Source organism: Phocoena phocoena, chromosome 12 (genome assembly GCF_963924675.1).
Source record: "Phocoena phocoena chromosome 12, mPhoPho1.1, whole genome shotgun sequence".
NCBI lineage: Eukaryota > Metazoa > Chordata > Mammalia > Artiodactyla > Phocoenidae > Phocoena > Phocoena phocoena.
The window spans coordinates 18,566,437-18,581,796 of record NC_089230.1 but is presented as its reverse complement, the minus strand read 5'-3'; the positions used below and the strand labels follow the sequence as shown (position 1 = coordinate 18,581,796).

Here is a 15,360-nt window from a genome sequence, read left to right as displayed (position 1 = left end):
GGCTCAAAAGGAAGGACTTGCCCAAGGCAAGATAACTTATAGATACCATCAGGATTGGCTGACCATTAAGCTAGAGGCTTAATGGGTCTTGTTTTGCTTGGATTCGTGTCATCTGGCTCCAGTGCCTTCTCAAGTGAGCTTATCAAGGGCCGCTCCATTCCACGACCTGGATTTATTCTTTCATGTGAACAACCCAAACCCACAACTTATTTAAACACAGACATCATGATTAGCGAAACTTAAGCGACTGAGGGTGTCATGGTCTTGCCTTCGCTACAGGGATCCCCCTGAACCCACCGTATTCACTACTGAACCCACGATTTTCAAGCCATTGGCAAATTACTGTGTCTATAATAGTCTCTTTAATTATTACTAAAGGAACTCGTTCAGCAGAGAGAAGACCTGGGGAAAGGGGACTTGCATAGTACACGTATTCAAATCCAGAAGAGAGTCGATATATGTCCACGGTTCCGAAGGGCAAAGCCTGTCAGAGTCAACGTGATAGAAAAACTCCAGTTTATCAGAACTGCCCATCAATCCTACGGACAAATCCATGCCAGGGGAGCCTTCCTCCCCGGACACTCAACCCCTAGGTTACCACCCCCCTGTGGAGCGACCGAGCTCGCATCCCCACTGCGACCTAAAGCCACCTCCCCGAGAGCCTCCCCTGCTAAAGCCCTGCCAGCGGCTGCAGGAAGCTCACGGCCGTCTCCTGGCAACCGCAGACGCGGAGCCAGGGTCGCAGAGCCGGCTCCTAGCTCAGAGCTCAGCCGCTGCCTGGGTCCGCCTCTGCCATGACCACCAAACAAACCAGAAAGAAAGAGGTGCATCCTATCAACTCGGCGCACGGATCGGATAAATCTAAAGAGTAAGGGACCTCTGCCTGCCCATCCCACCCCTGGCCTGACCCCTTGGCCTTTCCACTCGTCCTGGCGCTGCTTCACTCTAGCAAACCATGCCAGGACACGAGTTTAGATGGCCTCTTGGCAGCTTCTTTTCCTTCTGTGGTAACCCAGACTCGGGAGATTCTTGCCCTCATTCTTCCTCCATGCCTGCCTCGATCCACCTCCTCCCAGGTTTCCCTATTTCAGCTGCTCGGCAGCTGCACTCTGGCTGCCATCCATGAACCTCCCACCCCTTCCTGCCCCTCCTCTCCTTCAGAGTCCACCCAGGCGCTTGGAAAGGCTGCTGCTTCCTTGCCAAAGAGGCGAGGCTCAAAGTCAGGACCACATCTGCGTGGCCTCAGTATTAGCAGAAAGAGACAGAGACAGAGAGAACTTTCACCTCAGTGATGATTGCCTAGTTTGTATCTGCCCCAGTCCAACAACTAAAGACTTTTAGTCAGATTATATCAGACATAAAATGGTTTTTAAAAGTTAAAACTATATAAATATGTAATTCATGTTACTAATGTTTACTCCAAGGAACTGTACAGACTTTAGCTCATGGAATCTACATGATGCCTCTCTACCCGGGGTGGTATTTGTCATGTCTGTGTATGTACCTCTTTGTTACTTTTTATCCCCTCTAAAAATACCTAGTTATTAATAACACAGGTTTGGGACTATTATTTGAACTTATAGATTTCTAAAATGTATTCCAGCTATAAGAGAGTACCAGCTGCTAAACCTAACTCCGTGGGGTCATTTGTGTTTTCCCACTGTGCCTGTGAGGGGTGGACAGGAAATGCTATTTAGTTGGGTTTTTCGATTTCGGCGGCCTAATTCTTCATCTCCTTCTTTACCTCAAGAATCCCACATTGAACTTCTGTTCACCGATGCCTAGTATTTAAACTCTTTCGCTCCCTGAACTCCTCTCCCGCACTTATTCCTATGTCTGTGAGTCTCTATTCCTAATTCTGTTTTCTCTCATAAGCAAGCTTCCAGCTTCCTGGCAGATAATCCATTCATTTTTATTAGTAACTTAAATTTCAGATACTATATTACCTATGTAAGTGATTTTTAACAGAATTGCTCTCCCGCTACGTACCAGTGTAGGGCAGGTCATTTCAGTATTTTCTAGTTGCTTCCATTCTTATAGGTCCAAGTTCTACAAGACCCTACAGGATCAAGGTCTTTCCCCTTTTTCCCTATTCCTTTTCTGACTTTACCTCCCCCTTGTTCATGTACTGTCCTCCTTTTCACATCCTGGAGCACCCCAGGCTTGTTCCTACCTCAGGGCCTTTGCTTTGCCATTTCCTCTGCTAGAAAGTCATTTCCATATGGTTTTCTCCCTCATCTCCTTTAGGTATTTAGCTCAATGCCATTTTCTCATGTCAGCTTCTTTGGCCAACTGGTTTAAAATTGCTATCCCCACTTTCCTGCCAAAACCAGAAACTCCCCGTTTTTCTTTTGCTGCTTTATTTTTTGTCATTAATTGCTTTGCTCATTAACATACTATATATTTTGCTTTAAAAATTATGTTTATGCATATGTCACCTCAATAAAATGTAAGTTCCATGAAGGCAAGAATTTTTCCTTTTCTATCTTATACACTGTTGAGTCGTTAGTCATGTTTGGGTCATAGGTAGTAGGCACTCAAAAATGTTTATTTAATGAATAAGTGAATGACAGTGATGAAATAAAAGACTATAACAGGGTTGCAATACACCAAAAAAAGAAAAGCAAACTTAGGAATGGTTATAATTAATGTACATCAAAGGCTCACAACTCTTAAGGAGCTTTGATTTTAAAGAGTTTATATCCTGAAAGAGATGAGATTGTTAACGCCCATTTAAAAAACAAAACAAAAAAACCTGATCAAACCAGATACCATAAAACACAGTACCTGGCCTGGATTTGTGGTGATTTTATCACATGATAGAGATAAGATCCCTGCTGATAAGATGTTAACCCTTTCCTTACTGGGTCGTCCCATTTCTTTTTGAGATGATGTTATTTCTAACAGGTTTTTTTTCCCAGAAAATGTCTGAATTGAATTATATCAATAAAAGTACATGTATATATTTATGAAAATACAAGAGTAAGGGCAAATAGTTATACAATATCTAGGCTTTGCTAGAAACTAGCTGTTGAGTATTAAACATCAAATCATTAGGTTCTGCTGTAGCATTATATGATAGAATGTGAAGTCTACTGTAAATCATGTTTATCCTCTAAGTTTTACTGAAGAACTAATTATAGATATCAGGCTAAGTCATAGATTTAGGTGTCACCTAGCCTGGGGCCCAGGGATCAAAGTCTAGCAAGGCTCCAGTGTAATTGTCATTTGAAATATACTGGGGACATTTAGAGTAAGTTTTTATATGTCATTATTTTACCACACCTTGTGGTTATACATCCAATAAATGCAACTAACTCTACATAGTCCTGAGTACGGAAATGAGAGAAAAAGTATTAGGAGCCTTGAAAATGGCTGTCCCATAAAACCTTATTCTCCTACAGCTGCCATCTGTAGCATATCTCTTATATTCCCTAAACTTATGTGTCAAATTGGGTACAGGACCAGGTCGGGCTTTTGCCTAGTCTGGTGACTGGCACATAATAGCCACTCACGATTTGTTTATTAAATGAGTTCATAGTTTAGTTACTTAGCTTGGTTTTCATTCCTTCTAAATTTAATTGAAGCCTGGTTCTCCCTCCTTTTCTGATTTGATCCACTGTTGGCAAAATTCAAAAACTGAGATGTTTCAACTGAGAAAGCAGAACCATCTATGTCCAGCTGTGACCAAATTCATAAGTAAATATGACTTTGAATTACCAAGAATAAGTATGCCAGGTAATTGAGCTGACAGTTTTTACATTAGATTAAGGTATTTCTATTTTATGTATTCTGTATTTCTCTGTATCAGCAAGAATGAAATCTCTGATATAGGGTTCACCCTTGCACCATTTTTTGTGACATTAGATATGTCATTTTTTTATTTTGACATTCAATTTTTTCTTCTTTAAATGAAGGACCATCTACTTAAAATTGTTGCCATTCCAACATTCCCTGTCCTCCCTTCTCTACTTTATTTTTTCCTCCAGCTCCAAACTATCATGATTCTTTCAGCATTTTTTTTAACTCTACTAGATCCATAAGTGAGAGAATTTTGTTACAGTAAAGTGTTCAAAACTTAGATTTAACTTATTGTTCTAATTGGGGGTGTCATCTTTTAAAAATTTCATCTTTGAGAACAATATTTTTTATTGTCATAACAACTGTCACAAATTATATCTTTCGTTATTAATACCTAATGATAACTAGAAATTACAAGCCAATTTAAATTAATCAATTTGAAAACTAATGTGTACTGCAAAGAAACCATGGAAGGATTTGTAGTGACAACAAGACAAAAATTTGATCTTCTTTGACGTACTGAATATAAGTCTTGGTGTAGATGATAAACAACTTAAAAGAGGGAAGAGAAGGCATGCAATTTAAGTATTAAGAGTTATTAGAAGTGTTAATGCTTACACTTGAAATGCTAAAATACTTGAAACTTGAATGGGAAGTTTGAGATAGGAATACAATTTGGTGTTTATAGTCACAAAGTTTTGTTCCACTTCCAATAGCACATTAAAATCAAGATCAAACAGATAATTTGAACTAATAAGAATTATGCAACCTTCTAGATTCTTAGAGATGATGAAATATCATTAGACCTCTTTTTAAAAAATGTATTTTATTGAAGTATAGTTGATTTACAATGTTCTGTTACTTTCTGCTGTACAGCATAGTGATTCAGTTATACGTATATATATATATATATATACGTTCTATTTCATATTCTTTTTCATTATGATTTATCACAGGATATTGAATATAGTTAGACCACTTTTCAAAACAGAATGAAATATATTTCATAAAGCTCAAGTTAATCTATACTTACTGAAGTGTACATTTAAATTTCATAGAATTCTCAAAAAAGATCAACATATTTGTCTATACAAAACTTTGAAAACAAGACTATTACAAGAGTGGAATCATGATTAATACTATGAAAGCAACATAAAATAGAAGAATATATATCTTACTGAGGATTAAATTAAGTGAATTCTTGGTTATACCAGGTCAAAGAGAGAGCTGCTTCAATGAAACCATGCAACAGTGGTTAATAGAAAATAGATAATCTATTCCTCTACCAACAGAAATCAAAAAGGAAAAAAATGTGTGTGTGCACGAGAGAGAGAGAGAGAGAGAGAGAGAGAGAGAGAGAGAGAGAGAGAGAAGGGAGGTGCCTTTTGTAGCTCTAGGTATAGTCCTTATAGCTCCACAGAAAAAGGCAGAGAGGGAAGAGGAGAAGCAGGGCAGGATACAACCCAGGGTTCACACTGAGTTTTGTGATTTACCCAGGTCACCTCTGAGAACCTCAACAACTAAGGTCATAAGTACTCACAATTTAAAAGGTGATCTCTGGTGACAAAAACTTCCCTAGAGGAAAGCCAATTCTTTATGTTCATTTCCCAATGATTCACTGAGCGCTTCTCATGCCCAAGTCACTGGTTGGCTTGGGAGAATAAGGAATTGCAAAACAGGGTACAAGTCCAGGGATTTGTAATCTAGGGGAGAAAAACTAAGATTCAAATAGAAATAACTAGGAAATATACAGTAATGTCAAATTTGTCAGGGAGAAACTTGTTGGAAATAATGGAAGGAACCATGTATTGGCATAGGGTTAGATTAGAGAAATCATGACATTTCTAAAATGATGGTTATGTGAGTTAGAGGATAAGAGGGTCACTTCCAACTGGAGCTGGTCTTTCATCATCTCCCTCTAACAGCCACTCTCCAATTTCGAAAGGCACAAGCTAGTGAGATGGCTAGGGCAGGTGATGGAGATGTTTGGGCACAGAAAGTCATCCAGGTTGGCTGGAGAAGAGGGATTTCATATGAATGTACTGGCACAAGAGCATCAGAGGTGAGTATGCAGCACGTGAGAAGGACAGATTAAGGAATTTGAACTCTGTGTGATGGGGAAACATAGACTGTTTTCAATGTCAAAATGATGATTTATGAGGTACAATTTAACAATTGTCTGAATGGAATTCATGCTGAATTAAGGGTAGCAAGAAATGAGTGATGATAATGGGAGATAATGGGGGGATGCTTGCTTCTGGGAGCTCTCCATGAGAGTGAGGAACTTTTTAAAAGAAGGGTGAGTGGGTACAGAGCAGACCTGTAAGATGATTGTGGTCGAAGACCACAAAGCCAAGTTACTGACCTTCAGTGGCAGTGGTGATGGTGTCCAGGTGATGATGCCACCATGTCTGAAAAGGGAAGGGAAAAAAGTGTAAATGAAATTCAATGACAAATTTCTGAGGGCCTTCCCTTGCTTATTTTTGCCTTTTCTTCAGGGCTTGGCACGATGTGTGTTTAATAAGGGTGTGTGTACTTTGAGTTAAAATAGAAACCTGGTGTGGCAGCTTGGCCATAAAACCCTCTGTCTCAGAACCAGAGAGAGACTATGAGACCCAGAGGGAAGAGGCCCTGTCAGTCATCCCCAGGACACCAGGCAACACTCAGCACGGATTAGGGCATCATATAAATGTCTATTGCATATTTCTTAAATATAAAAATCTCAGCCGAAAAGCCCTGCTTAATGAGGCTAGGAATAACCTGTTAGTCTTAGTGGGATCTGTCACTAGTTCTTCCTTTGATCTGAACATTTGTTTAATAATTTGTTAAAACTTGACATGGGTTAACAATTATTTCTGGCAATGAAAAAAATTTTTTTAATCAACCAATTTTTATTTTGGAGGAGAAATGGTTCCTCCTCAGTTTACTCTGTAGCATTATTAGAGGAGTATAAGATGTTAGATTAAAAAGATTTAAATTTACAAACTCACGGAATTTGTACTTCAGCGTTACCTAAAAACAAGATCAAACTTATACTTTGAAACTCACAGCACTGTTGCTAGTGCTTCAAATGAGCAAAGTAATATTGCCTCAATCAAAAGTGGTTATTTAAAAATATTTTAGTTGGCTTTACTATTATTTTGACATTTCCAGGTCACAGATTATTGAAATTAAGGGATTAAATAATCTATAAGCTGATTAGGCTACTTAATGTGAGATAAAAATGACTAAAATGACTAAATCCAAGATGTTAAAAATATACCTTTGATATGATTTGTATAATTTGATATAATTTGTATAATATGAAGTATTGGATAGAAATATTCCTAATCTTTCTTACTTTGACCCTTGACAAAGAAGACATGCATATGTTGTCAGAAGAAGTATTCAACTAGGTGCTTTGAAATTTTATTACATTCTTTCGTAGGGTAGGTTCAGGCTAATTAATTCCAGGGTCTAGGGCTATAGGCATGCTGATTTGTATGGCTGAATTAACATATGGTACATTTTAAAAGTAGACTTTATATATAAAGTATACATATATATATATATACACACACACATATGTATAAAGTATATAAAGTATATATATATAAAGTGTATATATATATATAATATATATATATTTTTGCTGGTGCCAAATGAATACTATAGTCTAAAGATTTTGTGATTATTTTTATTCCATCCTCTGACATGATGGGCATCAGAATTACATATATTCCTTCAGTTGAAGTCCTCAAAATGTCAATGTGCCCTTTCTGCTCCCATTTCTTCACCTTTCAGTCTTCAATTCAGGGAAGAAATATGTCTAGTTTAGTTATAGATTAATAAAAAAGGCTACTACAGGTCATCAAACCTTGTGGATACACAGGCAAAAGGAGAGGAAGCAGGAAGAACTGTGGCCTGTTTTGCCTGCTTTCATCCCAGGTATGAGCCAGAAACACCGTGAGAGTTTAACGAGGTGAGGTCATGGTCAAAGGTGAAGCCTGTGCTGTACAATTTGCTAACAGAGCTCTTTCCACATACTATTGTAACGAATTAATTAGAAATTAGAGACAAAGCCACATGTTTGCTCCACCTTGGATCAAAGTGTAGGAGGGATTTGTGATCAGTTTGCTCCATAGACAATAAGTTTAGGAAGAAAATAGTTGGAGTTGTATAAAAAGAAGAAAAAAAAAAGTTTAATTGGAGCTTGTGCATGTACTCACCCAGGGTGCTGAGGACCTGTTGTTTCTTTCATGGATTTTGGTTAAAGTCATTAAGGACATTATCTCATGTATTTGCATATCATGTTTTGTCCTTGCTCTTTAAAATATCAGCTTTGCTGCTGGACAGTGTTAGATCCCGGTAAAAGGCAGAAGCTTCAGATACTAGGGGCCTGTGTTCATTGGGATCAGAACAGGAGAAGAAGCCCCCTCCTATTCTGCTCTCTCCCTTTGTTCCTCCATCTCTCAAGAGGGCTCAGGGGAACATGTGTCACTCCAGCTAAATCTATCCTCTCTTATCCTTTCCTGGAGTTCTCCTTTCCTTCTGACCTGCCCCTGCTTTGTTTTCTTTCTTCTACCCCCCAAATTAAGTCATTCTCTGATGGTCTTGCTTCACTCCCCTCTCCTTTATCCCTTTTGATTATCTAAAACAATGATGATTAAAGATGACTGAATTAGCACCCGTGGTCCTTACCATGTAATTGAGCTCAAGTTCAAGGGGACAAATCCACTTGGATGTACTCTCCTACTCCAAGTTAAATATGTCCAAAATGGAGGTCATCATTTTCTCTTCCAAATGTGTAGATTTCCCATGTTTATTTTAGAGAATCTTACTACCATTTTCCCTGCCACGTTGAGTTTCAAGCAGTTATCTTTGACCTTCACCTTCCTTTGTCTGTTATGTCCAGTTGGTTTCCATGTTCTTTTGATTTTCCCTTCAAATTGCTTCTCTACCCTGGCTCAGTGTTCAGTTCATAATGTTTTGACTTACATACGTCATGAAATGGTTACCACAATAAGTTTAGTGAACATCTGTCACCTCATGTAGATAAGACATTAAAGAATTAGAAAAAAAAATTTCTTCCTTGTGATAAGAACTCTTAGGATTTAATCTTTCAACAACTTTCATATACCGAGTTGACCAAAAAGTTTGTTCAGATTTTTCCGTAACATCTTATAGAAAACCCTGAATGAACTTTCTGGTCAACCCAATATAATGTACAGCAGCGTTAATCATATTTATTATGCTGTACCTTACATCTCTAGTACTCATTTATCTTATAACTGGAAGTTTGTAACTTTTGGCTACCTTCATCCAGTTCCACCTCTCCACCCCCACCTATGGTAATAACAAATCTGATCTCTTTTTCTATGTGTTTGGTTTGTTTGATTTTGAAGTATAATTAACCTGCAACATGCTATTAGTTGCTCGTACACAGAGTAGTGATTCGATATTTCTATACAGTTCAAAATGATCACCATGATGAAGATGTTACATAATTATTGACTATACTCCCCACACTGTACATTTCATACCTGTGACTCATTTATTTTGTAACTGAAAGTTTGTACCTCTTAATCTCCCTCACCTATTTATGTTCGTATTCACACAAGCACAGTATATTAAAAAAATAAATACATGTTGAACTTTTAAAGTTAAATGCCTAATTAAATAATTTTCATCAAACCAAGAGAGTAAAGGTTGGCATAACAATCTGACTTTAATTATTTTTAATTTTTACATTTTTTAGAGGTTGCAATTTATTCATGTATTTAATATTTCTGAAGAATATGGCTCAGAATGCCCCTAATGCAAATTAAGTCAATTGTGTATTCTGATTCCTTCAGGGTATTAGCTGATGCTACTTAATAAGGCATGCTGATTACACACTGGATAAATAAACTACCTCCCACTATGAATAAATCATGTATTTACCGTGAGCAGCATGTTCAAAGAAAATAATAGCAAAATTCCAGACCCTCACTTTATTGAAATTTTAACATCCTCGCAGTGGAAGTAATCTAATTAAAGCTTATATAGGAGTGTGTATGGCCTGTGTGTAAATAAGATTCTGCTTCTTTTAAAACTTTTTCTTAGTAGTCTCTAATAATTTTGTGCCAGCTGAAGTTTTCTTTGGTTTTCAGCTCTTATATATATTTTCTGTTGTATTATATAATCTTGTTAACTGACCTAAGAATTTTTAAAAACTCATTTTGTCATCTTTGCTAGGTATGTGATTAGCAAGTGCTTTTAAGTTTTAAAAAGTTATTTCATTAGTGTTTTATTAATAACCAGATTATAAAATATATATTAATGCAAATATGAACTACTTTATTACATATAAAGACAATTTTGACTTCTTCCCAAGTCCAAATTATACACGGTTTAATTTACCAGGAATAGGTATACATGAAAGACAGACAAAATACATTTTGTTGAATATGACTGGGCAGTCAAATATATCATAGAATCTAGATTTAACTATGTATTATGACTCTAGGAACAGATAATACTGCTATCACAACGTGATGTTTGGATTTTCCTAAATTTGCCTTTTAAAATCGCCAGCTTTTCTTTTTCTTTCTCTCATTCTTTTTTTTTTTTTTGCGGTACGCGGGCCTCTCAATGCTGTCGCCTCTCCCGTTGCGGAGCACAGGCTCAGGACGCGCAGGCTCAGCGGCCATGGCTCACAGGCCCAGCCGCTCCGCGGTACGTGGGATCCTGCCGGACCGGGGCACGAACCCATGTCCCCTGCATCAGCAGGCAGACTCTCAACCACTGCGCCACCAGGGAAGCCCTCTTTTTCTTTCTTTTTAAAAACCAGGTTTATTGATGTACATTTGACATACAATAAATTGCACATATTTAGAGAATGCATTCTGATAAGTTTTGATGTACATCCACACACATGAAAGCGTCAACACAATCAAGATAATGAACAGATCTACCGTTCAAAAGTTTCCTTGCCTTCCTTCTGTCTTTCCTTGACCCCAGTTCCCAGGCAATTACTCTTCTATTTTCTGTCACTATAGATTAGTTTACATTTACTAGAGTTTTATATAAATGGAATAATAAACTTCCTTTTGTATGGCTTCTTTCACTCATAATTATTTTGATATTCATCCATGTTGTTGCCAATAATTAGTGTAGAATTAGTATTATTTCTTCCTTAAATATTTAGTAGACTTTACCAGTGAAGCCATTTGGGTCTGGAGTTTTCTTTGTAGGAAAATATTTAATGCTAAGTTCACTTTATTAATAGATACAGACACGGGTATTCAATATCTCTAGTCCAATCTATCTCCTCTTTACCAAGGATTCTTAGTTTGTATTCTTCAGGGAACTGATCCATTTCATCTAAGTTATCAAATATATGGACATAGAGTTATTTGTAATATTTCCTTATTATCTTTTTAATGTCTATGGGATCAGTAGTGATGTCTCTTTTTTCATTCTGATTGGTAGTTTGTATCTTCTCTCTCATATTCCTGATCAATCTGACTAGAGTTTGATCAGTCAAAGAACTAGCTTTTTGATTTATTGATTTTTCTCTATCATTTTTATGTTTTCTATTTCTATTAACCTGCTCTAATTTTTTATTAATTTACATCAGATTTAACTTGCTCTCGTCTTCCTAGTTACTTTGGGCGGAAACTGAGTACATTGTTCTGAGACTTTGATTCTTTTCCAATGTAGACATTTTGTGCTATAAACTTCCCCTATCTGTTGCTTTAGTGGCATCCTATACATTTTAATGTGTTATATTTTCATTTTTATTCAACTCAGATACATTTATAACTTCTTTTATTATTTCTTCTTTGACACATTGGTTAATCAAATATATTATCTAGATTCCAAATATCTTCAAATTCTCCAGGAGTTTTGGTTAGAGATTTCTAGTGTAATTTCCATTGTTCAGATAACATACCTTGTATGATTTGAATTCTTTCAAATTTATTGAGACTTGTTTGATGTCTCAGATTATAGTATGACTTGGCAAATAAAATGTATGTTCTTGAAAAGAATGTTCACCTGGAGCATGAGGGGCAGAGCCTCAGGTGCTCCAGCATCGTCACAAGTTGTGGCAGGGATAGGGGAGGATGGGGGAAACGACTGCTTCTTCTAGGCACTAGGGAATGCAGCTAGACCTGGATCCAAAGCAGGCTCTCCATATCGACCAAGCTCAGAAGACAACATCTGGCAAGATGACCAAGCAGATGCAGAAGGCCAGCCACCCTGTACCTTTGGATTGGAGAATTTGTTTAACACATTTACATGTAAGCCATGTGGCTGACAGGGTCTTGGTGCTCCGGCTGGGTGTCAGGCCTTAGCCTCTGAGGTGGGAGAGCCGAGTTCAGGACACTGGACCACCAGAGACCTCCCAGCCCCATGTAATAACAATTGGGGAGTACTCTCCCATAGATCTCCGTCTCAACGCTAAGACCCAGCTCCACTCAATGACCAGCAAGCTACAGTGCTGGACACCCCATTCCAAAAAACTAGTAACACAGGAACACAACACCACCCATGAGCAGAGAGGCTGCCGACAATCAGAATAAGTTCACAGACACCCCCAAACACACCACCAGACGTGGTCCTGCCCACCAGAAAGACAAGATCCAGCTTCATCAACCAGAACACAGGAACCAGTGCCCTCCACCAGGAAGCCTGCACAACCCACTGAACCAACCTTACCCACAGGGGGCAGACACCAAATACAATGGGAACTAGCCTGCGAAAAGGAGACCCCAAACACAGTAAGTAAAGCAAAATGAGAAGACAGAGAAATATGCAGCAGATGAAGGAGCAAGGTAAAAAGCCACCAGACGAAACAAATGAAGAGGAAATAGGCAGTCTACCTGAAAAAGAATACAGAGTAATTATAGTAAAGATGATTCAAAATCTTGGAAATAGAATGGAGAAAATACAAGAAACATTTAAAAAGGACCTAGAAGAACTGAAGAGCAAACAAATAATGATGAACAAAACAATAATTTTTGTTCATCATTTTAGAGAAATTTAAAAATTCTCTAAAAGGAATCAATAGCAGAAAAATAGAGGCAGAAGAATGGATACCTGACCTGGAACATAAAATAGTGAAAATAACTAGAGCAGAGCAGAATAAAGAAAAAAGAATGAAAAGAATTGAGGACAGTCTCAGAGATGTCTGGGACAACATTAAATGCATCAACATTCTAATTATAGGGGTCCCAAAAGAAGAAGAGAAAAAGAAAGGGACAGAGAAAACATTTGAAGAGATTAGAATTGAAAACTTTCATAATATGGGAAAGGAAATAGTCAATCAAGTCTAGGAAGTGCAGAGAGTCCCATATAGGATAAATCCAAGGAGAAACACACCAAGACATATATAAATCAAACTATCAAAAATTAAATACAAAGAAAAAATATTAAAAGCAGGGGAAAAGCAACAAATAACATACAAGGGAATCCCCATAAGGTTAACATCTGATGTTTCAGCAGAAACTCTGCAAGCCACAAGGGACTGGCAGGACATATTTAAAGTGATGAAGGAGAAAAACCTACAACCAAAATTACTCTGCCCAGCAAGGATCTCATTCAGATTTGATGGAGAAATTAAAACCTTTACAGACAAGCAAAAGCTGAGACAGTTCAGCACCACCAAACCAGCTTTACAACAAATGCTAAAGGAACTTCTCAAGGCAAGAAAGACAAGAGAAGGAAAAGACCTACAATAACAAACCCAAAACAATTAAGAAAATGGTACTAGGAACATACATATCAATAATTACCTTAAATGTAAATGGATTAAATGCTCCAACCAAAAGACATAGACTGGCTGAATGGATACAAAAACAAGACCAGTATATATGCTGCCTACAAGAGACCCACTTCAGACCTAGGGACACATACAGACTGAAAGTGAGGGGATGGAAAAAGATATTCCATGCAAATGGAAACCAAAAGAAAGCTGGAGTAGCAATTCTCATATCAGACAAAATAGACTTTAAAATAAAGACAATTACAAGAGACAAAGTAGGACACTACCTAATGATCAAGGGATCAATGCAAGGAGAAGATATAACCATTGTAAGTATTTATGCACCCAACATAGGAGCACCTCAATACATAAGGCAAATGCTAACAGCCATAAAAGGGGAAATCGACAGTAACACAATCCCAGTAGGGGGCTTAAACACCCCACTTTCACCAATAAATAAGAAAACACAAGCTTTAAATGACACATTAAACTAGATAGACTTAATTGATATTTATAGGACATTCCATCCAAAAACAATGGAATACAGTTTCTTCTCAAGTGCTCATGGAACATTCTCCAGGATAGATCATATTTTGGGTCACAAGTCAAGTCTTGGTAAACTTAAGAAAATTGAAATCATATCAAGTATCTTTTCTGACCACAGCGCTATAAGGCTAGATACCAATTACAGGAAAAAAAATCTGTGAAAAATACAAACACATGGACGTTAAACAATACACTACTAAATAAGCAAGAGATCACTGAAGAAATCAAAGAGGAAATCAGAAAATACCTAGAAACAAATGACAATGAAAACACGGAGACCCAAAACCTGTGGGACGCAGCAAAAGCAGTTCTAAGAGGGAAGTTTATAGCAATTCAATCCTACCTCAAGCAACAAGAAACATCTCAAATAAACAACCTAACCTTATACCTAAAGCAATTAGAGAAAGAAGAACAAAAAAACCCCCAAAGTTAGCAGAATGAAAGAAATCATAAAGATAAGATCAGAAATAAATGAAAATAAAATGAAGGAAACGATAGCAAAGATCAATAAAACTAAAAGCTGGTTCTTTGAGAATATAAACACAATTGATAAACCATTAGCCAGACTCATCAAGAAGAAAAGGGAGAAGACAAATCGCAGATTTAGAAATGAAAACAGAGAAGTAATAACTGACACTGCAGAAATACAAAGAATCATAAGAGATTACTACAAGCAACTATAAGCCAATACAATGGACAACCTGGAAGAAATGGACAAATTCTTAGAAATGCACAACCTTCTGAGACTGAACCAGGAAGAAATAGAAAATATAAACAGGCCAATTACAAGCACTGAAATTGAAACTCTGATTAAAAATCTTCCAACAGACAGAAGCCCAGGACCAGATGGCTTCACAGGGGAACTCTATCACACATTTAGAGAAGAGTTAACACTTACCCTTCTCAAAGTCTTCCAAAATATAGCAGAGGGAGGACACTCCCAAATTCATTCTACGAGGCCACCATTACCCTGATACCAAAACCAGACAAAGATGTCACAAAAAAAGAAAACCACATGCCAGCATCACTGACGAACATAGATGCAAAAATCGACAACAAAATACTAGCAAACAAAATCCAACAGGAAATTAAAAGGGTCATACACCGTGATCAACTGGGGTTTATCCCAGGAACGCAAGGATTCTTCAATATAAACAAATCAATGTGATACACCATATTAACAAATGGAAGGATAAAAACCATATGATAACCTCAATAGATGCAGAAAAAGCTTTCGACAAAATTCAACACCCATTTATGATAAAAACCCTCCAGAAATTAGGCAT

At 37.4% G+C, this 15,360-nt stretch overlaps 1 protein-coding gene across 1 annotated transcript in view; it reads left to right on the top strand.

Moving 5' to 3' along the window:
* The first annotated feature begins 794 nt into the window (after positions 1-794).
* The window catches only part of ADGB (androglobin), a 176,574-nt gene continuing 162,008 nt past the window's right edge, over positions 795-15,360 (top strand). Inside the window, 1 exon segment of the mRNA XM_065888845.1 lies at positions 795-868. Coding sequence (XP_065744917.1) covers positions 795-868 — 74 coding nt within the window.